Below are 24,778 nucleotides of genomic sequence, written 5' to 3' on the forward strand. Positions count from 1 at the left end.
TTGGTTACCTTCTCATCTGAGCCGTATCCTGAGGTTCTGGCTTATCAGTCTCTGGATATCTAAATAGTCAGATTCCCAAGGAGGAGTTGCGTAATGTATGTGCAGTTGCCAAGTGGTTCTTCAGGCAGGGAGTGGAGTTCGGCAAGATCATCATGAACGGCCAACTTGGCATGGTGGCAGGCACGATTGGGCGAGTTCTGGACCTCGTTGTAGAAGTCAGAGTAGTTCAGAACAACGCCTAGACGCAAAGGGTGGTTAGCGGCGAGCTCGATCTGAGTAATATTACCACCCAGGACCACCTAGTGGGCACCCCCACCTAATGGACCACCAAAATTTCAATCTTTCCATACAAATTCCGAATTTTCAAGTGCATCGCATTTAGCCAAGAACGAAGATACTCACAAACCCATCCGAATTTTCACGTAATTTTCTTGTCGGAACTCCTTTCGCAATGGTTCGCCGTGTTTATACTGAAGATGACGTAGCTGATGCTTTACTCGATATTACTGATAGAGGCCTGTCACAGATGGGGGCGGCCCAGAAACGTGGAGTACCTCGGTTGACCCTTTCTGGGAGACTTTCCAGTCAAGCGAGCAGGAATGAACGGATCCAGGCCCACCAGCGTATTTCAAAGAGCCAAGAGGAGACCCTCCTTCGTTGGGTGCTGCGACAAGAGTCTCTGGGCTATGCTCTCTCGCACAGCCAGCTCCGCGCCTGTGTCGAGGCCATCCTCAAACAACAAAGCGATAACAAGCCTCTGGGTAAGCACTGGACTACGGGATTCGTCAAACGTCACCTAGAACTATCTACCAAGCTTGGAAAACGTCAGGAAGCCGCCAGATTTGATGGATTTACTCCGAAGGCGGTCAATTGGTACTTCGATATCCGGGAGAACGAGTACAGCTGGATCAAGCCTGAGAAAACGGTTAACGTGGACGAGGGCGGCATAATGGTGGGTTTCGGTAAGTCTTCTACAAGTACTCTATGGGTTTTTATAAGGCATAGCCAATTGATTGTCCATGAGGCCTAGACAGCCTCGTAATCGGGAGCTCTGACCCGAAGAAGAAGGCGCTATTAAAAGGCGTTCAGTCGCGCACGTAGACCTCGTTTATTGAGGCTGTTACTGCAACTGGCCGCTCTTTAAAACCGGGAATTATCTTTAAAGGGAAAGAGCTGCAGAAACAGTGGTTTCTGAACGAATTCGAATTGATAGCGGACTGGCACTACATCACATCCCCGAACGGCTGGACCGACAACCATATAGCTCTCGAGTGGTTGAAAGACGTCTATCTACCTCACACAGAGCCTCGTGATGCATCAGATGCGAGACTCATTATCCTTGACGGTCACGGAAGCCCTGCGCAGCTGAATGTTTCGGGGTTTTCACCGCAAAGTCTCCCGCTATAAGATCGCTGACGAGCATTCAGGATGAGTGGATGGCTACGTGCTTTCTGAACAACGTCTACTGCTGTTACCTACCAGCACATTGTTCCCATGGTTTACAACCGTTAGACAATGGAATTTTTAAAGTCATCAAAGGTGCGTATCGGAAAGAACTCCAAAAGCTGGCTAGTTTGACCGATTCTGCGCTGGTCGACAAAGTCAACTTTATTCGGGCATACGCGAAAACCAGAGAGGCGGGCATGAGGAAGCAGATTATCTTATCCGGCTGGATATTTACTGGAAATTGGCCAATAAATCGTCATAAGGCTCTAACACATCCTGAAATTCAACCGGCCAAAGAAAAAGTGGTGGAACGGTTCAAGACGCCGAGCCCTCCTCAGTTGCACTCAGATGATACGCCGAAAACGAGCCGCCAGGTGAGGGATTTGGCCAAACACCGCAGTCGCCCGACTAGGCAGAAGTACAGTAAGATCACAAAGGGGTTGGAAGCTTTAGAAATGAAGGTGGCCGTTCAGAATGCGCGGATTACTGGCCTCGAGGAGCAGATGGCCCAGGTGCAGCGAGGGAAGAAAAGAAACGCGGTACCAAACCCGAACCGACGATTCATGGCTGTGGCGGAGGCTCTAACGGCTGGAGAAGTTCTTCTTGGCTCAAAGGAGGTAGAAAGAGAGGTGGGTGTCAGGTCAGAGGACGAAAGTGATGACTTTATGGTCGTAACAAAGCACTGCCAGCGCACACGCAGCAGTCGGGAGGTTAAAAAAACCACGCAGAGAGTAAAATTTGATCAATTTTATAGAGTTTTTCTCCAAAGCTTCGCTTTTTAATTGATGACCTGGTGTTTTGTGCACGCATGAAAATTTGGATTTTATGTGGGCGGAGCGAAATTTTGGTTATCCATTAGGTGGTCCTGGATGGTAACCACAAACCATGTAGCCTTTGAATACTACTTATGCGGGTCACTATTAGATGTGAAACAATTAAAGCGAAGAGTTAGTTAATATCTAGGAGGGTATTGTATATTATCTTATTACACACCACCTCTCCGTATCTGATAAAAACTAATGCCTCTGACCTTAACCCATGCTCATTCTGCCTGAACGGGGCCCTTTGCGATGCGTAATCACAGTATGCAAAGACGAGCCGGAAACTAACTTATATACCGTAAGTGCTATAGCCAGCTCGTGTCTTGTCCCAATTCGTTTACGTCGCCTCCTCGGGACAAGTGGCACTCTTCGGGAATACCTCATTGACCTTGGCGTGCAAGATAAGATAGTACGATGAGCAGGTACCATCAACTTGGATGGAGGTGCTGTATGTGGCATCCGAGCTTCCTGTTAGAGTGCCCGAAGGGAATACATACGTGTAATCACCGGGTGCGCACTTCGTCGGCGCCGAGCACGAAGCATACACATGTACCTCGGCGAGATCAAAGTGTCCGTTGGTATCATCATCATACAGGTTGTATTGGACGTTTACCTGAGATCCGGACAGGCTGGCTGACCAGCTTCCTGCCTTGGTGCCCTTAGAGATGTCGTTTTGGCCGGCGCCGACAATCAATGAACCACTGATGCCTGCAGTCAACGTAGCCTTGCTGGGAGTAAAGTACGAGCCCCAACGGTTGCAGCCACTACCACCCAAAGCAGGACCGACGGGGTCTCCATTCAGGTTCTTGGATCCGTCGCCATAGCCAAAGGCAGTGCCAATGGAACAGGACTTGGTCTCCGGGGGAGGTGGCGGGAGGGCGGAACAGCAGCACTTGCGCAGGCAAATCTCAGGGCACTCGAGGTCCAGTGTAAAGTACATGAACCAGTTGCCAGAGCCAATGGCAGTGCCTTGGTTAAAACAGGTTGCACCAGAGGCACAGCGTTTGCTGGAAACGCTGATGCCAACAGCAACGTAGACGGCCGTGTCACACAGCGAGGACACAGATGGGTTCTCAAATGTGGCGATAATGGCATCAAAAGGAACCCAACACTCGGTAGGGCTGAGTGTGCAGTAACTGTTGAAGGGCCATTTGCCAAGCTTAGTGTTCAGCGTGATGGGGTCGTCGTCGACTTGGAGATGTATGTCTGAAATAGTAGCCGCGGCAACAGTGGTGATCGCTATGTGCAGACACTTCTCCCCAGAGTATGGCCCCGATGCAGGACAGTCCTCGATCGTGTAAGCGACGCCGTCTGTGACATCCAGCTGATCGTCACCAAACTTGGAGCCGCATTGAAGGTTCGTTTTGCTGGTAGAAGGTGAGACCTGCACTGGTCCAGGGCCCTTCTCCACGCAGCAAGGAGGTGTATCACCGGAGCAGGAATTGGCCGTGCGAGGGAAGAGATGCTCGGGGAAGGTGAAGTCTCGGGACTGGAATCTCTTGACCGGAGTGGTTGGGCAGTTGCATGTGGTGATCTCAGAAGTGGAGCATGCGTCGAAGGTATCTGCGAGGCCTAGGCTCGGGAGGAGGAGCCCTACCAAGGCAAAAGGTTTGTACAACATAATGCAGGGAGTAACTAGAGACAGCGATAGTAATCCAAATATGAAAGACAGTAGAGTTCAAGTACAGAGGCAGTAGAAAAACTTGTAACCCTTCCGCCATAGAAGCAGGTTTATATCAACCTGGTAGGCTGGTTGGGACCTTGGCCGCAGTTTGATACAAAAAAGCCACATCCCCGCCACTATGATCTCACCGCCATCCAATTCACTATTGAAATACCAGCAATTAACTCTATATTTAATATAATCTGTTAAATTAGTAGCAGCCACCTCTTGCTAGGCAGTCATGCGCTATTTCCATTCGCGATACAACGATAAAGAACAAGTGTTCGACAAATAGGACAGTCCAAATGTCTCAGCATTAGCATGGTTGCGCTCGTTTCTATTGGCCGAGAGAATAGGTCATTTCACATTTTGCGCCACGGGCTGGAGTCTAAATTGCGCTGGTCAGATGATATTCGTTCGGCATCAAAAGGGATTCATTCAATACAAATGCCACACCGGTGAATAGCTAAGCTACGGGTAACTTAGTGACCACCACACACTGAATACGAAGCTTGATTAGGTTAGATAATCAATAGCTTGGGCTTGCCACACGACTGGACCTGACTTAGTGCTTCCACAGCGGAAATGCCAAGGAGAAACGTTGGGGGACGTTGAATTAATTATTCAGCCCCCGAAGGCCCCGCCTTGATCTCTTCGACTCCAATGCAACTAGCCAATCAGGGGCCGCGCATGACGTGCAACCCCCTGAACAGGTTTTAAAGGGGTAAAGAAGGGAAGCCCCTCATAACCACCAAACCAGTCCGGAAGGGGCCGGCACAAAAAAGCTGCTTGTGAAGCAACTACGCAGGCGGCTCAAAAACGAGAAGCAACGTAATTCCGAGTCACCAATGGCCGGTAGCTACCACCGTCTCCTGGACTCCAGCAGCCCTACACATCACAGGCCAAGCAAAACGCTTTCATTCGCCACTTCTTTACCCCTGGGAGTATCTTTAGCACTGGCGTCTGCCCACGCTCATTCTTTTGATACACACTAGACATTGAAAGGGAGGATTTCAATGGCGAAGGGAGGTAACGGCCGGCCATGCCTCCTGATCCGGATAGCGTTCGGGTGCATGAGGATGAGCCGCGATTCGGTCAAACTATGTACTCTACCTCACTAGCCTTCCGTAATCGCTTACGATAATTGGCGGACAGTCAAAATGAGTATCCGCTGATATCTTGTTTCTTCACTGGAGAATATTTGGCTTGTCTATGGGGCTCGAAACAATACAGTGACCTTGACGAAGTTACATTTACCGATCATTTAGTCAATGAACACGCAAGCCCGTCCGAGTCAAAATAGAAGGCTACTATAGTCTAGGCTGAGCTCAACACTTTTATTGATAATATTACGGTTCATATGATTCTCTTCTCAATGAACTGTGTTAATGTGCCGCAATCATATTTCGATTTTGTAACTTAGAAACGGGCCTGTAGGAGACTATCTATTTGAATGAATGAATGAACGGATTTATTCCGCCCGGGAGGATACGCCTTATAGCGCCCACAACGTTAAATATGTCGACGGTTTCATGTAAGCCAAGCACGCATGAGTGAAAATGGCGCTTCGGAATAATAATCCTTATGGAGAAACCCTCCGCGTACGCTAGGTTCTCACGTTGGCAGGTGGAAAAGTCGCTTGGCTGAGGCTACGCGTGAAGTCCACGCAAGCATCTCGAAAGCTTAGGCCAGTCATGGTCTCGATCTAAACCCCAATTCTAGAAATCGTCTCGAGGTATCCTCCTTCATCCCGCCAGCCTGTTTTCTAACGTTGGAAACTTGGCCGACGCCGAGAGCCTCTTGATACGTCATTTTTCTGCTCTTGCCACACCATCCCGCCGTTAGATCCTCCATTATGGTATGTTTCTATTGCAGGACTCATCCAATAACAGGTGCGGTGCAGTAGTATCGTTAAAAACGGTGGTGTTTATACTGGACGTTGCGACTCCAATTGAAGTTAAAGAGCCCAAAAAACTCGTTTTGAAGATACCCGTGGTCCGTATAATGTGAGTTGGCCATGTGGTGGTGGTTGCGGTTCAGACGCAAGTATCAATTCATACCATTCCTGGCCAACCTACGCAGCGGTAACAGAGACGGTAGCAATTTAAAATTATCACAAAGATACCCTCAAAATCCTCTGACAACACAACAATACCCTGATCCTAAAACAATTAAAAGAATGTCGGAAACTAAGGACCATATTTCCATCCCCGAAGCCCAGGCCAAAGACACGACAACAGACACTACTTCCCGTGAGCAACAGAATCTTAGTGCGTTCACAGTCCCATACCCGAGCTTGGCGCTTATCACCCCTATTGCAGTTAACCTTCAGTCAGTTCTCCGGAGCGCTGCTGGTGTAGTGAATGAGGCCGGAGACACCCTAGATGGTTTTGGTAACATCGTAGGCAAGATTGCAGACACTGACCCGTAGGCAACACTGTCAGCAGTGCGGGTTATGTTATCAGCTCTACCGGTGATGCCCTAGGCAAGACCATGCTATTAGGGCAGGAGAAACAGGGCGAAGAGAAGCAAGAGGAGCAACCGGCAGAACCCAGCTTGCACGATGAGGAAGATGGCAAATACGCGACTCAGCCAGCCAAGAAGCCGCCTGGCGGCCGGGGTCTTAGCAGCCTAAAGGATATCGTTAATGGTGATACTGGTGCTGTCGGAAACACTGCTTATGTTGTCGATGACACAGACAAACCCACCGTTGGCGACATAATTGGCGGCCTGGGTCTCGGAGGCAAGTCGGACGAGACGCTGGAAACTCCCAAGCAGGTCGAGGAAGCCAAGGACCAGGTGGCCGAAGTCAAGGCCGAGAACCAGAAGGGCACTAGTATCAGGCTCGAGGGCCGCGGTGGGCCCACAGACAACAAGGAGGCAGCCTAGACGCAGGACAAGCTCAAAAACGTTCGCCTTGAGGAGGCAAAGGACGAAACTTCCAAGGCGGAAAATGTCGCCAAAGAAGTCCAACCTGAAGAGGAAAAATCCGAAGGCTTGGCAAAAGCAGCCTAAGGACGTGATGGAGCAGAAGCCCGAAGACATCACTTCCAAGGTCGACGAGCAAGAATGTACCAAGTGTGCCCCTCAGGATAATCCCCCAAGTCGGAGATTCCCGAAGGCGAGATTCTCAAGTCCGAGGCCCCCAAGTCCAAGACTCCTGGCAAGGAGGTTCCTAGTGTTGAGGCTGCTGGTAATGAAGAAGCGGTGTCGAAGGGTTCTGGCATCGAGGCCCTTAAGTCGATGGCTCCTGATGACGAGGCTGCTGGCGAATTGGCTGAATAGGCAAAGGAGAAGGTTGCCGAAGGGGAGCCTCTTCATTATCGCTAATTCGAATTATTCGCTCGGAACTCAAACCCTCTGACCAATACCCTCCCACTTCAAAATTGATCTCCGGAATCTGATGATGGGCTATGAGGAGCCAAGCCCCAAAAACTGGTTTCGTCAATACATCTAGGACGGCGTAGGCGATAATTGCCGAGTCCACAGATATATTTTTTGCGCCGTCTGAGATACCCCAAACACTAATGACAGGTCAAATCAGCCAGTTATAAACTAGAAATGGAGGACCTACATTAGGTAAATCGTCCAGAGAATCAGAATGAAGGTGGCCATGGAACTAAAAAGCTTGGTGACCTTGGCACCCTTGGCGTCCACCGTTTGAGAACCATGAACTGCAACATGCCAGATGACAAACAGATAAGAAAAGCATGCGATCGCGAACCACCCCCATGTCTGCGCGGTATTGTCACAGCCGAAGGCCGCAAAGAGCCCTGACAAGACCATAACAAGAACAGCCACAATAGCCATTAAGGTGTGAGCGCCATCAACCCCAGCGAGAAGACAGAGCTCCAGTAACAAAAGAGGGATTGTCAGGCTCGAATCAACAAAACGAGCCCAGAATACCTCACGGCAAACATGGCGAAGTATATTGGGTACATGCTTATGGTCTTCTCTGATCGTTTGGCAGATGAAGGCCGCAGCATGGCCTGATGCCATGGCGAAGTAAGAAAGAGCGGAAATAATGGTAATCAAAGTAGTAATAACATGGTATAATCGGCGAGACATGACAATGGTAGAGGACCGTAGAGCGAAGACAGCGGACGCGATGACCATACCGGTAATCCCGAAGACGATCCAGAGAGCACGCATGCCGTTACGACCGACGACTTGGCAAGTAGTTGAGATGGCTAACTCTGATTAGAATTGAGTGTTTCAAGTTCACAGTTATATCTCGGACATACGGACGACGGCTGGAATGGTGGCAACCGCTGTGTGGATTGTATGCGCGTTTGCAATCATTTTGCAGGCGTTCAGTGGCAGCACTGTAAGAAAAGCATGCATACGAGCAATGAGCGGAAGTTAGAACCGAGCTTCACCTCCGTGGGGAAGAACGGTTAAAATGAGCAAATAAGGCCCTCGTAATTCTGCACCATTTTCGTAACAGACGCCATGCGTTACATGTTGATGTTGCTCAAAGCTAAGCGGTGATGCGGGGTATGTATGAAGGAGGAGCGCTTCCTGGGGTCACGTCAATTTACCGTCATGACCTCACCTCATTGCCTCGTTCACACCATCAGAATTGGCGTGGGAACCTTGTCATATAGAATTGGAACGAGGGCAACCTCGCCAGTAACCTAAACTCATAGGTAAACCGTATGCCATCATGCGATCACGCATAAACTCTCCCATCGAATGGCGAAAAGTTCCGCTACGTACCTCGCCCCACATGATCCCGGTCATCCCGAGAGTACTGTTGAACAGGGGTCTTGCGCTACCATCGCGGAGGTGAAAAACTTCACTGCATTTTTAACCGCACCCAAGGCAATCAGAAAACTGTTGTCGTTGGTTCGACCAACGAGAGTGTGTGGGACGGTTTGTCAGCCCACCGTCATGACGGATCCGATGGGAACCGAGATCGTGGTGGTTTCCATCCCCAGAGCACGCAATCAGCAAGACTCACCGAGCATGGTACCAGTGCTATGCATTGTGTGCTTTAGCCCACTAGACTGGAGATATCGCTGCACCTATGCGAGCTCGGCGGTGATCGACGGGTTGCCTGTCCCAATCTGTATTCTGGAATCAGCGCCGTTTTCATCCTCACGGCAGGGCATGACGGGCACTGGCCGCCCAAGAATTAGAGGGGCCCGTACAGGAAAAAGAGCAAAATTGGCGCAACACGATGGAGGCGTAGAGAGCAAACTATAGTCCATGTCGGCAGTCTCGGACGCGGATTGGTTTGGATGAATGGACTTTGGTCTCAAAACAAGGCTCATTCACCGACAGGTGATGAAACTGCACGTTGTGATCTTTAAATTTGTTGAAGTAAAAGGGTTGATTGTGTTGTTGTTAGTTCTAAGTTACATGTGTCTGAGAGGAGCACAGCTCCTTACATAGTATCCACATCCTAGCCACCAGCAGATCGGACCACCTTAGCCATACTGTCTCAACAAAATTAACAGTAGCGGAAAGACATGTTACCCGGGGAAACACGAGCTTTTGAACTTTCGGATGAAGCCGAGTGTAGCATGTGAACCATCTGCAATCTACCCCCGATCGGGAAGTGAACGTCAGGGTGAAGTGGTCGACGCAAGCCCAAGAGAGGTTTGCAACGTCCTCCGATCAGGACCAGATCGCCGCACTGCCCTGATTTGCTGTATCTCACCGGCTAAACCACTAACAAGGTTGCAGTCAACGCGATGTAAGCCATGGCAAAGGGCTTGGGATAGACTTTTTTGGGTCGTCTCCTGCTGCTTGCTATTTTGCTCTATGAGCGCTTCCTTCAGCCATTTTAGTGATCCTGGGCTCCTCGTTCAGTTGTACGTAATCCTCTATCATACGTCGACCCTACTGAGCCGGACTGGGTGAATGACGATTCTGCGCCTTGACGTAGCGTTGGCTTGCTGTTCCAAATGGTAGGAACATCTTGGCTGTCTTGAACCCTAACCCTCTGTCGCGTCTAACACATAACCCTGGCCCAGAGAGTTCCAACCAATCAGCGACCTGTCAGACATTACGTGTATTTGGCCCATTGATCCAGATTGATATATTCATCTTGTGTTCTGTTCAATTCTGCCCCTCAGAGGTTTTACCATTTCGGTTGTAATCTTAAAGTATCCCTGCTTGCACGTGACACCCAGTGCCTGTTCAACACGACCCGGCCCAGCTAGAACCAATATTGCAGGACAGTTTGCAGAAGACTGGGAACAAAGGATCGGAAACGGCGCCACAGTACGCATTCCGACGTACGGTGTCTTGGTACATGGCATACGCACTAGTTCGATGAACATGGACAATTTTGAACTCATCAGAGATGGGATACTTCAGGATAACAAGCTGTCGCACTGAGCGTGCTTAAAGGATTAAAGTAAAATATGTTGAGCAGCAGCAAATGTGTTGATTGATTGTTATTCTGTGTGGGGTATTCCATCCCACAGGTTTTACTTTAAATCACCCAGCTTGACTACTAAGGGCTGTTGTTCCTGAGGATCATTGAGACCATGTCCGGCCTGCGACACAAGCCCTTTACCCCAAATGCAGAGATCAAGTACATAGGCTGGCTGACGAGATCTTCGTCTACCAAATCAGCATCTTCGGTCGTGGTTGAGTTCACGAGACCAGAAGACGCAAATAAAGTCATCGATGAGGGCCTCATCTGGCAAGGCGAGGTGTTCCAATGCGAGCTCTATGACAGACAGTGCCGTGTGAGACAATGCTTCCAGTGTCACAAATACGGCCACATAGGAACCCAGTGCAAAGCAACAATAACATGAGGCTACTGCGCGCAAGATCATGCCACCCGGGATTGCCCAACCAAGAGCAACAGGGACGCCCCGCGAAAATGCGCGGCCTGCAACGGCCCGTACGAAGCCTGGAACAACCAATGCCCTACCAGGAAACAGGAGGTGAACAAGGCCAAAGCAGCCTCTAAATCGAGACCCAGGTACCACTTAGAACAAGAAAGCTTTGTCGCCAGGACCACGACCGGAACTGAAACAAGGGATCGGCAAAATGAATCAAAGCCGATCGCCAGCCTACCTTGGAACCAGGCCGGCCACGAGACGCCAACTCGTCCCGGAGTAGATCGCCGACGAAGAAGCAACAGAAGAGAGCGAATTGCAGCCAGATAACACCCGATGATCCCAGAAACGAGATCGTCGTGAATATAGGGAGCCAGCGACCTAGACGAACATTAGCTCCTTCCAGGAGAGTATTGGAAACACTGGACGCCAACAGACAGATCACACAGCACAGCCAGCAAATGGAGGTTGACGATCAAGAATGTTAATAGGAAACACTCTTAAAATATTACAGTACAACGTAAGAAAACCAGAGGACACAGTCATGGCCACGCTCTTGCGAGATCCCGATATAGGGCGATACGACATCCTCGCCATCCAGGAGCCATGAAAGAACCCATTTGACACAACAACTCGCCATCCAGCCAAAGACCAGTTTCACCTATGCTACCCAGACAAGGATCGAAACTTCCCAGCTAGGGTCTGCCTTTTTATCAATGAGAGGCTCGATCACTCCAGGTGGCACTTTAGAGAGGTAAGCAGAGATCTCTGCTCGCTGAACCTAGTACTCGGAACAGAAGAAGAGCAACAGATTGTGATACACAACGTCTATAACCCAATAAAAACTGCAACCGAGAGAGGAAGCACGCTTCCACTCCTGGAGCTGGCCATAGAACGATCGTCCCATCATGAACAAATCATTGTTGGCGACTTCAACCTCCACCACGAGCTATGGGGAGGTGATCGGGTCCAGCGAGCAGACCCTGATGCTGCTGAGCTCACTACAATCGTGGAAGACTACTGTCTCACGAGCAACCTTGCTCCAGGCACTATCACATATGAAGAGCGTGGCGGAAGAACGACCATAGACCTTTGCCTCACGACGGCTGGCCTTATGGACAGACTGATTCAGTGCGAAATCGAAACAGACATGGACCATGACTCTGACCACCTACCTATCACCACCTCATTAGACCTAAACACTATTAAAATGATAGCTAAGCCCCGGCGAAATTGGAAAGCGTTAGACGAAAAGACATTCACTCGCGTGCTGCAACGGGAGCTTCCGCCGCAACGAAGATCAAGAATAAAGACAGCTTTGGACAGACATGTGGAAGAAGTAATGGCAGCCATAACGGCAGCTGTCGATGAAGCAGTACCGAAGACGGCTCCGTCACCGAGATGGAAGCCAGGGTGGAACGAAGAATGCGCTGCAGCCTTGGCAGAATCAAAACGACTCCGTCGGCGACACAGCCTGTATCGTACCGACGAGACATGGGAAGCATACCGTGCGGCGCGAAATGACAAAGGTAGAGTTATCAAGAAAGCACTCAGACAGAATCATCGGGAGAAGGTAGAAGAAGCTGCCCAATCCCCGGCAACCCTCTGGCGGTTAGCAAAATGGGCCCGAAACAGACACAGTCAAACACTGAACGTGACACCCGCGCTAGTCAACCCAGCTACAAAGCAGCAAGCAATAACCCCTAGCGAAAAAGCAGAGCTTCTCAGAAAGACCTTCTTTCCGGTGCCACCTGACACTGATCTCGAAGACATAGAGAATGCCAACTACCCTGCTCCCACAGCCATGCCACCGATAACAACGAGGGAAATAGAGGAGGCCATTGATGAGGCAGCCCCGCTCAAGGCTCCAGGACCGGACGGCATCACGAACAAAGCACTCCAAATCGCCTCTCCCTGGATCAAGCACCATCTCACCAAGATCTCCAATCAGTCCCTCACCCTTGGCTACTATCCGGAACACTTTCGACAATCGACAACGGTGGTCCTCAGGAAGCCAGGGAAAGACAATTATACCGTACCAAAGGCCTACAGGCCGATCGCTCTATTAAACACTACAGGAAAGATCATGGAAGCGGTCATAGCAAAGAGGCTGAGTTATCTCGCCGAGACTCATAACCTGCTGCCTGATACCCATATGGGTGGAAGAAAGCTGCGATCCACTGAGCACGCCCTCCACCTTATCATCGACAAGATATATGACGCCTGGAACACCGGGTCAGGCAAAGTGGCAAGTCTACTGCTTCTGGATGTATCAGGGGCGTTTGACAACATTTCACATGCACGCCTACTACACAATCTGCGGAAGAGAAAGATAGATGAAAGAACAGTCAAGTGGATCGGAAGCTTCCTGCGCCCAAGATTCACAACGCTATCAATTGATGGCTTCACATCTGAACCCTACGAATTAGAGACAGGAGAGCCACAAGGATCGAATCTGTCACCGATCCTCTACCTCTTCTGCAATGCAGATCTAATCGAAAAGTGCGGAGAGTTAGACGACACGGCCACAACCGGCTTTATAGGTGACGTGGCTATACTTACCTGGGCAGACTCCACGAAAGAGACATGCAAGAAGCTCCAAGAGGCACTCCATATCGCAGAGCAGTGGGCGGCCACTCATGCGTCTATCTTCGTGCCAGACAAATTCCAGCTTACTCACTTCACACGGACGAGAACAAGAATAGACGTCGAGGAGCCTCTGCAAACAAGATGGGGCACGATCGAACCAAAGAAAACATGCAGATACCTGGGTCTCATCATGGTCTCCACCCTCACCTGGAAACAGCACATAGATGAAATACAACGCAAGGTCACCAAGACAGTCAACGCCCTTAGCAGCCTCAGTGGTTCGACTTGGGGAGTGACAATGAGAGAGATGAGGAAGATATACAAAGGAGTGGCTGTGCCGCAGATGATGTACGCCTGTTCTGCCTGGTCGAATGCAAACTGGAGAACCAGGGATAAGCCATACACAGAGCGAACATTGAGCAAGCTTCAAAGCCTACAGGCCAGAGCTTCTAGGGTGATTAGTGGAGCGTACAAAGCAACATCGATACCTGCCCCAGCGCTGACTTCAATTCAAGTAAGTCAAGTTCGGGGGTGTAACTTGATTACTTGAAATAAAATCGTCCGTGAACTTACTTAACTTGAATTGAATTGATATACTTGAATTGAAAGCGCTGATCTGAGGCCAGGATGAAGCTATTGGTACTCTCACGCCTCCCCTCCATCCCAGCCCATCAGGTCCCCACCAAAGCTGACGACCTCGCCCACAGTGATCGCTTGATGGCCTAGCCAATTCCGTAGGCACTGTATTTCCTCTATGGTCTCGGGGCTTAAGCTGTGCCTTTGCGAGCTTATTGTCAACTTTGTGACACTAAACGTCCGCTCAGGATCGACAGACATAGCAGGAATTGCCAGGATGTCGAGGGCAAACTTGCTCAAACGTGGATATTCTTCTTGGTATTCCTTCCACCATAGAATGGGGTTCAAGTTCTCTCGCCGGACTGGCCCTTGCCTCATATAAACTCCAAGCTCATCTTCTTCCTTCATCATGTACCGATCGTAGCTCTGCATCTACTGGTCGAATTGGCTGGGCTCGTCTTGCCGCATCGCTTTTCCTATCATGGTTCTCGCTGCCTCAGACTGCTCCTTACGGGGATACTGTTGTTCAAAGAATTCCCGGACGCTGTTCTTAGCATCCCGTAGCCACACTAGTTGCTCGTGGCTAGTCCAGTTAGCCTCAAGCCAAGACACGTTCCAGCGCGGGTGTAGAATAACGGCAGCCGGGTAAAGTGGCGATTGGCTGTTGGAAGAATTGATGGTTCCCCCTCAACTTCAGGATTAAGGTTCAAGATTAAAGTTAAAGTTTGATGTCCTAAAACTCAAATCGTAGGACTGTCATCTAGGACTCTAGGACTCAAGTCCTAGATTGAATCAGTCGAAGATATAAGGCCTCAAAGGCCCTTCGACTGCAAGGAGTTAATAACAACAATAATAACAATCAATTGTTAACTGCACTCAGCATCCCTGCGTAATCCAACAACATTGGCCAAGTAGACTGTAATACTCGTCAAGTTTTGACCAACAGTTATTGATAGAGATTTGTATGCATCGTCGGTGGTCATCATCAAGACTCTCAGCTTGCGAGAATGCACCGGTATATTCGTCTCGAGTGTGCTGTGGCAAGTGTTTCTCGCGTCCGCGACCCTGGTCAGCTCGTGGAGGACTACATTCTGCGAAAATCTTAGTAAAATAGACATAAGAAGAACGAACATGAACTGGAAAGCTGTACTCGTGGTTGCCGAGGCTCTGGCAATCTGTAGTTCATCAGCAGTGCCATCCGGGGGCGAGAATATCAGCTTTTGCTCCTCGAAGAAGAGCAAATATTCCATTCCGATCATCACTTCCCACAAGGCGCCGTAACGGCCTTCTTTAGCCCAGCCCTGGCACCTCATGGTGATCTCGTAGAGTGGTTTTAGTAGACTCTGTATCTCCGCCAAGAGAAGGCAGTCCTGCTGTGAAAGATGATCTTGGACAGGCACCCGTTGTCGGGGCTCTGCTGCCTTCGTGTCGAGATATGTGATGAAATGGTCAATCTGCTCTCGTTTTCGAATTGCACGCTGGATCATCATAAACGTCGAATTCCATCTGGTTTCATTGTTCTGCATCAGTTCGAGATCGATGGCAGCTCGGTCCTCCTCAAAGAGGTGATAATCGTCTTCATCGCGCTGGCTGCAAGCCAGAGATTTCATCAACTCTCGCCGTTGCGGAGAAGCCCTGACGAACCGGACGATGTTATGCAGCTTGCCCACTGCTCCCCGTTTCCGCCAAAGTCGAAGCTCCCGCTCTTCAACTTGGAAAGCCGCCTCGGTGAAGGCTTCTCGCTCAAACGAGTCAGGATCTTCCCCCCAGAGGAACGCTCGAGCTGCAAGGTTGACAATATGCCCAAAGCACCGTGTTCGATTGTTTCTAATATCCTCCTCGGCCAGCGCAGGAGAAAGTTGACGATAGAGGCTCGCCAAGCATGTGTCATTGGACGAGACATTATCGCAGACACCCGCGCCAATCCGATCTCGTATCCCGTACTCGCCGAAGATGTCATATATTGTCGTTGCTTGGTTATCTCCGGAATGAGCTCCCACACACGGCGCAGGGCAAGAAGTCGCGATTGGACTTGATAGGAGGCGTCGAGATAGTGAGCGTGGAGGCCAAGGAAAGCGTACCGGTTTGGAGAAGTCCACATGTCAAAGCTAAAGCTAATCTTTGTGACAGCCTTCTCCAATTGACACGATATTGCTCCCTTCTTCACCTCGAATAATTTCCGCATGGTATCACGCACCGACTGCCGGCTCCACGGCACCTCTTTCGCCAATGACGCATCGTGTAAGTCGAGCATTCGTCGTAAGTACGTATTCGACGGCGCCGTGAAAGGAAGATTGGCAGTAACGATCCAGCCGACCGTCAGCTCCTTCGCTTTATTAACATTGGATCTTGCAGTAGGAAGCTCCAGGCATCGCCGTTTCGAAGGGGGCTGACTGTCAGCGCGAGACGAATCTTCGTACGCATTGCCGTCCGCCTCAGTGATCATATGTGACCTATATCCAGTAAGGCGCTGAAAAGGAATAAATGTCGGACTCATACGCATGTCATATACCTTCGGAGATGTTCAATTGGCGACGTGGTGTTTGTCGCGACGAACAACGAGCTCTTCCCGCGTTCATCACATTTCGAGCAAGCCCAGTAGGTCTGCAACGTCCGCAAATCAGGGCTGACTTCCGTGAGGAAGAATCCGTAGGCTTGAATCCAGCTCCGCCGGCCTTTGCGATTCTTGTTGGCAATATACTCCTCTGGTATATACCTCTTGCAGCCGATCTGAACCGTTGGGAGGTCAGCAAGAGTCGTTCTCCCAGATTCAGCCTTGATGGACGCAGCGTCAAGCTGCTGTTTCAGTGATTTGCGCTGACTGCTAATGCCCAGGAGCGTTTCTAGCGACTGCTGTTGTGCTGTCATAGCGGATCATTGGCGAACCGCGGATCGTGGATGCTTCTCATACAGACTTGGGTTCTGAGTCAGCTGCGACACGTCTCGAACACGCGGGCGAACAAAACAATAAATCCGCGACACCCCTACCGTGTCCCTTGATTATCATTGGTGCAATCAGCTCGGGGTCACATTCCGGACCACATCAAATTCATTACCCTACACCTTGGGCCCGACGAACCTCAAAGGGCCTCGTCACTCCCAGGACCGTCGCACAGGAAAACCCATAAAATACAGTATTTCAAGTAAATCAAGTAAATCAAGTTTGAGGCATTATGAACTTACTTACTTGAAATATATAGAGCCGTCAACTTACTTGACTTACTTGAAATACTTGACTTGATACTTGAATTGAGGTCAGCGCTGACCTGCCCTTGACGTGGAAACATACCTTCTGCCAGTCGAACAGCAGATCTCCAAGCATAACGTCGACACTCTGGGAAGGGTCGGCCCAGCTGAACGCCGACATACAGAAGAGGAGGCGAGAAGAAACAAGAAGAAAAGCCCGAGACGAGCTATCGAACAAGCCATCAGAGACCGCCAAGGGCCGGATATCCGGAGACAAGAGCACATCATGCCTTGCATTGTACCTCCATGGTGGCAGGGGCCACAGACGTTCATCGAAACAAACACAGAGGAGGCGCAAATCAAACACGAACAGATCATACAAGACGAGCCGGACGCCGTACACATCTACACAGACGGTAGCGGCAACGGTGGTCATATCGGTGCTGCCGCAGTCTGCACCACCACCCAAGAAACAAAGAGTGCTTACATGGGAGACGACACGACTTCCACCGTCTACGCCGGTGAACTCCAAGGCATTAGTCTGGCCCTCCAGATCGCACAGGAAGACAGGTCCAGAGGCAACAGTAGAAGCAAGGTCTTGATTTACACCGACAACCAGGCCGCCATCCGATCGACCGCAAAGCCCAAGGGTAAGTCGGGGGCATGCCTGCTCAGAAGCATCGCAAAACAGAGCGACGAACTCCAATTACAAGGTCTAAACACCGAGATCAGATGGGTCCCAGCGCACATTGGGATCCAAGGTAACGAAGAAGCGGATCGAGCGGCAAAGGAAGCAACAGGTTGGAGAGAAGGCGACCTCACGGGACCAAAAGCAGCAGAAACGCAGCAGCTATACCCACTCCAATCGACCATCAAGACATGGTCTCCCAAAGAGACAATCACGTCGTGGGAAAGAGACTGAATATGGCCGAGCATCTTTCAGGCACACGCCCAAACCCTCACGCAAGGTCTTGGACTTGCATGACGGGCTCAGCAAGAAGCACAGCGCACTTCTCACGCAGCTTCGGACAGAGAAGATAGACTTTAAGGATTTCCTCTACAACCGAAAGGTTCCAGGCATCTCCAGTAACAGATACCCCTGCGGATGATCCGCAGCGGATCAGATCGACAAACGGTAGCACACGTCCTCCTGCGCTGCCACCAGCACCACCAACTCCGGGACCAGGAACTAGGACGACTCCGAGGACGCAACAATCTCCGGAAGTTACTGAACGAGCGCAAAGCAGCCGCCAAGGCAATCAAGTTCATCGAACTGACTCAGATCCTTGGGCAATTTCAGGATCGAGACCTGAATAGACAAAGCTGAGCATTGGGGGGAGACTGTAGGTATGCGGCCGCGAAAGAGAGGGCTTCACAACCCGAGAGAGCCTCGAATCAAGGTTCCATCAGCATTAAACCACTGCGTACATGGGCCTGCCAGCAAATGTAGATAGTGGTAAGAGAGAGAAAAGTGGAACAGCATCGCGGAACAATACTGATCCGTGAGACTTCGGCTGTTCGCCGGACCCCGTTATCCGGGCATAATCGTTTAGACGATTACAACCGAGTAGGATATAATCAAATCAAATCAAATCAAATCAGCCCTCCCTCAGCACTAACAGCACAAAAATGCCTGGAAACTCGGGCATCAACCGCCCCGTCTGACGACCAACTTCATTCATTTCGGTGTCTATTTCTGACTAGAAGCTCTGTTTACCCAACGATTATACATATGCACCATGTTCACGAACACACAAAATACTTGTTGATTATTATCGCAGCTAGTTCGGTATACGCCACGGCAGATGTAGACCATTAAATAGAAACAGAGATCAACCAAAGCCCTTACTCTTGTGGGATCTCCATTTGCAAAAGCGCCCGAGCTTCCCGTGCAGCTTTCCTTCTCCCTCAGATTCGTAGACTTGCGTGACCGCCAAAGACTGGACTGGCTATACAAGCGACGGTAACTGTTGTAACGCCTCGCGTGTGGCGGCGAGGTATGCCACGCTCTGCATCGTATCCGGATGGTTTTCTCCAAGCACATGACGGCGAAAGTCCAAGGCGGTTTGATGAAGCTGAAGGGCCTCATCATATCGCCCCTGAGCATGGTACGTCGTCGCGAGGTCCGCCAGGCTCCTGATCGTATCCGGATGCTTCTCCCCAAGCACCTTCCATCGGAGATCCAGTACTTCTTGATCAATGCCTTCGGCCTCGACATATCGACCCTGCTCATGGTACGTCGTTGCGAGAGCTGCCATGCTCCTGATCGTATCCAGATGCTTCTCCCCAAGCACCTCTCGTCGGAGTTCTAGTACTTTGACCGCGATCTCTTCGTCCTCGTCATGTCGGCCCTGCGCATGGTACGTCGCCGCGAGGTCCGCCATGCTCCTGATCGTATCGGGATGCTTCTCGCCAAGCACCTTCCATCGGAGAACCCATGCACGATTATCCACTGGTTCCCTCTCTCTCCACCGCCCTCGATCATACAGAAAATACGATACTCTCTGAAGCAGAGTCGCTGTCTTAACCTCCATCCTGCTCACCTCCGCCCACTCCCCCACTCGTATAGCATGTTTCACGTACTGCTCGCATCGTGCCCATGAACTCGGTTCTGATGGTGGGAAAAGGCCATCTACGATCTGCAGAGCTGTGCTAGCATAGTATGCTTCACTGTTTTCTGACTCATTCTCGATACTCAGCGCCTCACCCAGGATCGTCTCAATTGTGCCACATACTCTCAGCCCATATCGCAAGGCCTCTTGCACGAGCTTGTGCATCTCATACCTTCGTTCGCCTTGCTCTGTCTGACGCAGGCTAAGGAAAGAAAACTCTTTCAGTCGCGTGATGGCTTCCAGAACCTCAAGCTCCGTGGCCTGTTTCACTGAGTCCTCCTTGTCATTGTCACATCGATCAGCAACTGCCGCTATCAACTCGTACGGTATATCTTGACTGTCAACATATGCAACCACATGCAACATCCGGTACGATATCTCGCTTTCTGCTCGGATCCGCTTCGTCAAGATCCTCCACGTCTCGAGCACACTGTTCGACACCTCCGGTCGTCGATGTCGGTCAGCGTCGCTAACCTTTAGCATATCCCATCGGATCTTGCCTTGCCTAAGGAAACCTAAGTATTGCTCGGACGTCATTGACATACGCCGCATATAGGCGCCAGCTTGCGAGATTGCCAACGGTAGGCATTGTAGCTCTTCCAATAAAGCGCCTACTCCTGCGTCCCTCAATCCCCTCTCCACCGTCGACGAATCACCCCTTGTCCTCGCGAGAAGCGTCGTCGCTTCATCCATCGTCATAGAATGCACTGCAATACCGCGAGGCGATCCAACAAGCGTGCCGACAATATGCGCGTCTCGACTCGTCCATAGTACCGTCCCCTGCGATCCGCGAGGGACATATTTGTATAGAGTATCGTTCATCTCTTCATCTTTTGCTTGTTGGTCCACTCCGAACAGCCTCAGGTCGTCAGCGTTGTCGACGACCATGACCCATTTCGATCGAGCTTCAATTGCGCTGCATACCGCATCTAGCAGGTCCGACCCGTCAAGCCGCTCGTCAACCCCGAGCTTCTTCCCGATCGTCTTATAATCGGATGTGAAAGTCGCTTCATTGTCGGCGTGCACCCAGAAGACACAGCATTTGTCGTCGGCATCGCATCGTCGGTACGCGTAGTCTAGCGCGATCTGTGTCTTGCTTAGTTCGTCCCTCCGTTAGCCCTCTCGCAACATCGTAGCGTTCCAAAACTGGGGACCTTACCCCGATCCCCCTAAGCCCCAGAGGGCAGCGCTGCGCGATCCTGCCGATTGCGGTAAAAGCTCGTCTAGCCTGTCGATGGGACCCGGTCGATGGACCAAATCCTCGTTGCGGGGATAGGGGATGACGCGGACGACTTCGGCAGGGGCCTGCGGGTGGGGCAGGCTGTGGTAAACATTTCCTTGGACGTTTCCCTGGTGGATGACAGTGTTGTCGCGGAAGTGGCTGTTGATGACCTCTCGCTGCTCATATGCTGAATGCGGTAACATCCTGATGTTGACTCAATTAAGATCGATCAACGAACTTTCTTCAGCATAGGTCGAATCTTGAGTGCGAATGCAAAGACCAATTTGCTCACTCCGGCCGCTCACGTGATTCTACGTCAATGCGTCATCTTCGATTTTGTTCGCCTTGGGTTCATAGCGCAATACTGTATGCAACTCTCCCGCCCAAGGGATCTTCAGCTTCCATATCAACAATAAAAGGAGCTCAACACCTTTGTCCTTCTGTTCTTTTTCCCCAAGATTCTGCATCGCTATTGTCTTGAATCAAGATCCGAACGTTTCATCCTGCCGATGAGCCTATGGTCACGTGTTCTAGGCAGCCATGAAGGAAACGTCTCCCTTGTCCTTTGCGCTTTGTTGGCAATGGCCCCGCCCGCCACATTCCCCTCTGTCGGGCTTGACTTCTTTCCTCGTTCTTTCGCTGACAGTCAGCCGTCGCGAAGCATTTGCCCCCTGGACGTCACCTCTCGCCTGACATGTATACGCCCGATTACGATCCTCGCCACGCTAATAATAGCCCCTTCTCTTTCGATGATGAGTTTGCATTGATCGCAGAACCCCACAATTTCGAACATGTGAAACTCCTTGCGCTAATGGCAGCCCCTTTCAAGACAAACGCCTGCCGTTACTTGAGTTAGGTGATTGGTGTTGAAGTATAAGCCTCAACAGTCTTCTGGGGGTAACCAATTTTTGTTTCATCAATTGGGATCCCAACTTCCGAGCCGATGGGGACAATCCAGCATGCGTTCACTACGACATCGAATGGAAGCTTCAGCTCAAGAAGGGTAGATTGTCCAAGCTCGTCGAGATTACAGAAGAGAACCTCACCCTTGCCCCTGGCGCCTACTGGGACAAGTTTCTGAGCGTCGAGCTAGCGGCAACCGTGAAGGACAAACTTCCTGAGCCGAGATACGAGCCCGATGAGACGACCGTTGCTGTGAGCGTAGAGAAACGTAGCGAACGTAACATGAGAAAGCAATTCGATGGCCTTGACGTTGACTGGACGACGATAGAAGATAAGCTGAGAGGCTGGGATCCAGCCACCAGCCGCGACTACCCGGCAGCGCTCATCATATGTCAATCAAATCAACTTTGGCCCCGAAGTTGATTTGATTGACAGCCCTCGAGCTCAAAGTTGATTTGTTTGATTTGATTGATACCCTTTTCAATTCCGTGAGTGGAGACCCCTACCCGAAGTCATCCCCCTCGTGTACACCAACACTCAGCTACCCACCCAACTACCTAACCTTACTCCGCCCTGCCTGACCCAGTTCTTGAGGCACTGAACGTGTTCCAATGTATCCGAGCACATCGAAAGCCTCTGAGGCGTCAACATCAGCTTCGCTAGGCTAAATTGCCTCTCACAATCGCTTGCCATCGCTGGAATAGCAAAGACATCCAGAGCAAAGCTGCTCAGTGAAGGAAATGAAGCCCCGTGGTCTCTCCACTATTGGATAACATCCTGCGTATCCTGTGGCTCGAGACGGAGATACCTTTCGAGCTCGCCGACACTGCCGCTCGTCGCAAACGCTTTCTTCGTCTTGCTGTTAATCCATGTACTGATCATCCTCTTGGCCCTCTCGTCCTTAGAGCTGCGTCGTACTTCATTGTTTCTTCACACAGTCCCTGGTTCGCGTCGTACCAACGGGTAAAGTAATCCTTAATTCCAACCTTGGCATCACGAACCCAGGCGAGTTGTTCCTCAGAAACCCAAGTGGCCTCTAACCGGCTGATCCCGAACCTCGGATGAAGAATAATCGCTGCCGCAAATAAGGGAGATTCTCCGAGTTTGTCATAATACTCATTTAGCTTCTTCCACCCGTTATTAATCGATGCCCGGATATAGGCTCGATGGTCTGCTGGTAATGTGCTCTTTTGCGACGTCTCGGACGCTGATCGCTTCTCCGTCGTGGAATATTCAGCCCGAGAATGCAGCGGTAAGGCAGATTCTATGAATCTCGTGGGTTGGCTCCGCTGCAGTAGCGCGTAAACCTCATCCTCGTCAAAGCGGGCAGGGAGGCGGCGTACGCGGCTTGGCCGGCTGTTGCGCTCACGGAAATTTGTCGGCGCCGTTGCAATCCGCTCCGCGGCATCCAGATGAGTTTCACCCACTATCTCCGCCGCAACTTCACTATAGAAGACTTTCCAGTCCTTAAAGTGCTCCAGCAGATATTCCATTCCTATCAACACCTCCCATATTCGCAAAGCCCTCTCAATCATCATGTACGTTGAGTTCCACCGCGTTTCGTTGTTCATGACAACCTCGAGCTCAGCCGTGGATTCCTCGCAGAGCCGATATCCCTCGTAATCCTGCTCCCGGGCTATTCGCTTGAAATGTTCACTGCGCTGCGGCGGCGAACGGATAAATTTGACAATATTGCGGAGCTTACCAATGGGACCCTTCGTGCGCCAATGATCCAGGTCCTGCTCAATAAGGTCGCGCATGCTGTTAATGTCAGACTCCAGCTCAAACGAGTCGGCGTCTTTGCCAAAGAGAAAGGCTCGCGCGACGAGATTGAGCGTGTGCCCATAATATCGCATCCGGCGGGCCTTTCTATCAACAGGCCGCATCGATGGATCGAGTTTCTTGTACATGTGGTACAGACAAGTATCGTTTGCCGCCATGTTATCAGAGATGGCACAGCCAACTCGCCCCTCAATCTCCCATTCGTGGACGATGTCGACCAGAGAACCGGCAAGGTTCTCGCCACTATGAGCACCAGATTGACGGCGCAAAGCCAGAAGACGGGACTGCTGATGCCCCAGTTGATCGATAAAGTGCGCAAATACAGCCATAATTGCAAAGCGATTTGGTGACGTCCAGAGATCGAAGCTAATGTGCACCGCTGTCAACGCGTTACAGAGCTCTGCCTTGATTGTATCTCGCTTTCCTTCAAAGAGCCGGTGTATCTCTACAACGAGGTCTTTAAAGCCTTCCATCCGCAAAGTTAATCGAGGCAGCTTTTTCGAGCTGGGGAGGAATTTACACCTAGTGCACAACATAAGCATATCCGAAGAGGGAAAAAGTCGAATTGCCACGCTTGTCAGGGACTTCAAGTAGGGCAGCCAAGGTCAAGAAGTTCAAGGAGACCCTTGGCGCCGGTCAGTCGTAATAAAAGGAGGCGCCAAACAGTTTGGGGATGTGAGCAGTGTGATGTAGCGATTTGTAACTCTAGAGGTTGCTGGTACTTCTACCATAGGCTAAAATAGGTGAGGGGTAGGTACCTCAAATTCGATGCATTTTTATTGGCTGCCCACCCCTGCTGTGACCCGACCGGAGCTCCTCGGCAATTGAAGGGATAGCTATAAACTGAAAAATCTATTTACACTGTAAAAAAAACTCTATAATTAAGCTTTTCCTTATAAAGTATTTAATTTAAAAAACATCTAGGAAAATTATATAATATAGCTATTACTATCCTATTACTAAAAATACTTTTTCTATATTTTTAGCTATTTTATTTGAGGTTTGAATTGCTGTGGCGTAAGCTATTTTTAGCTGTACTGTCCAGTGCGTCGCTCGCTTATCAAACACATTAGTTCATGTTTTTCTCCGGGATTATTTCTACCATTGGAAGCCGCATTGAACGTGGAAGTAGCGGGAAGTTCCGTGAGAGCTCCATTCTAAGCTCGCGCAGGTGTAAC

At 50.5% G+C, this 24,778-nt stretch overlaps 8 protein-coding genes across 8 annotated transcripts; 4 read left to right on the forward strand and 4 right to left on the reverse strand.

Moving 5' to 3' along the window:
* Positions 1-59: 59 nt before the first annotated feature.
* On the reverse strand, positions 60-284 carry FOBCDRAFT_140660 (14-3-3 protein; the record flags this gene model as incomplete). Its single annotated transcript, XM_059608101.1, has 1 exon — positions 60-284. A coding segment is annotated over one exon (225 nt), but the record flags the coding sequence as incomplete, so codon positions are not given.
* Positions 285-2,427: 2,143 nt separating this feature from the next.
* Positions 2,428-3,888, reverse strand: FOBCDRAFT_262725 (uncharacterized protein; the record flags this gene model as incomplete). Its single annotated transcript, XM_054705953.2, has 1 exon — positions 2,428-3,888. The coding sequence occupies one exon, from the start codon at positions 3,886-3,888 to the stop codon at positions 2,605-2,607; it is 1,284 nt and encodes a 427-aa protein (XP_054561928.1). The 3' UTR covers positions 2,428-2,604.
* A 2,221-nt stretch (positions 3,889-6,109) lies between these two features.
* Positions 6,110-6,355, forward strand: FOBCDRAFT_118968 (uncharacterized protein; the record flags this gene model as incomplete). The annotated part of the gene is made up of 2 exons (XM_059607739.1): positions 6,110-6,200; positions 6,252-6,355. Coding segments are annotated over 2 exons (195 nt in total), but the record flags the coding sequence as incomplete, so codon positions are not given.
* On the forward strand, positions 6,329-6,819 carry FOBCDRAFT_186565 (uncharacterized protein; the record flags this gene model as incomplete). Its single annotated transcript, XM_054705954.2, has 1 exon — positions 6,329-6,819. The coding sequence occupies exon 1, from the start codon at positions 6,424-6,426 to the stop codon at positions 6,817-6,819; it is 396 nt and encodes a 131-aa protein (XP_054561929.2). The 5' UTR covers positions 6,329-6,423.
* A 491-nt stretch (positions 6,820-7,310) lies between these two features.
* On the reverse strand, positions 7,311-9,044 carry FOBCDRAFT_296163 (uncharacterized protein; the record flags this gene model as incomplete). Its single annotated transcript, XM_059611881.1, has 5 exons — positions 7,311-7,454; positions 7,505-7,549; positions 7,588-8,126; positions 8,894-8,934; positions 8,983-9,044. 5 exons carry the CDS (start codon positions 9,042-9,044, stop codon positions 7,311-7,313), a joined length of 831 nt encoding a protein of 276 aa, XP_059467598.1.
* Positions 9,045-18,162: 9,118 nt separating this feature from the next.
* Positions 18,163-18,526, forward strand: FOBCDRAFT_228044 (uncharacterized protein). Its single transcript, XM_059609758.1, has one exon. The coding sequence runs from the start codon at positions 18,187-18,189 to the stop codon at positions 18,406-18,408; it is 222 nt and encodes a 73-aa protein (XP_059465420.1). The 5' UTR covers positions 18,163-18,186; the 3' UTR covers positions 18,409-18,526.
* Positions 18,527-18,828: 302 nt separating this feature from the next.
* FOBCDRAFT_228046 (Tetratricopeptide repeat-domain-containing protein) lies at positions 18,829-21,015 on the reverse strand. Its single transcript, XM_059609759.1, has one exon. It carries the CDS (start codon positions 20,579-20,581, stop codon positions 19,031-19,033), a length of 1,551 nt encoding a protein of 516 aa, XP_059467599.1. The 5' UTR covers positions 20,582-21,015; the 3' UTR covers positions 18,829-19,030.
* A 929-nt stretch (positions 21,016-21,944) lies between these two features.
* Positions 21,945-22,160, forward strand: FOBCDRAFT_121868 (uncharacterized protein; the record flags this gene model as incomplete). Its single annotated transcript, XM_059607750.1, has 1 exon — positions 21,945-22,160. A coding segment is annotated over one exon (216 nt), but the record flags the coding sequence as incomplete, so codon positions are not given.
* Positions 22,161-24,778: the final 2,618 nt, after the last annotated feature.

This window comes from Fusarium oxysporum, chromosome VII (genome assembly GCF_013085055.1).
Source record: "Fusarium oxysporum Fo47 chromosome VII, complete sequence".
NCBI classification, from domain to species: Eukaryota; Fungi; Ascomycota; class Sordariomycetes; order Hypocreales; family Nectriaceae; genus Fusarium; species Fusarium oxysporum.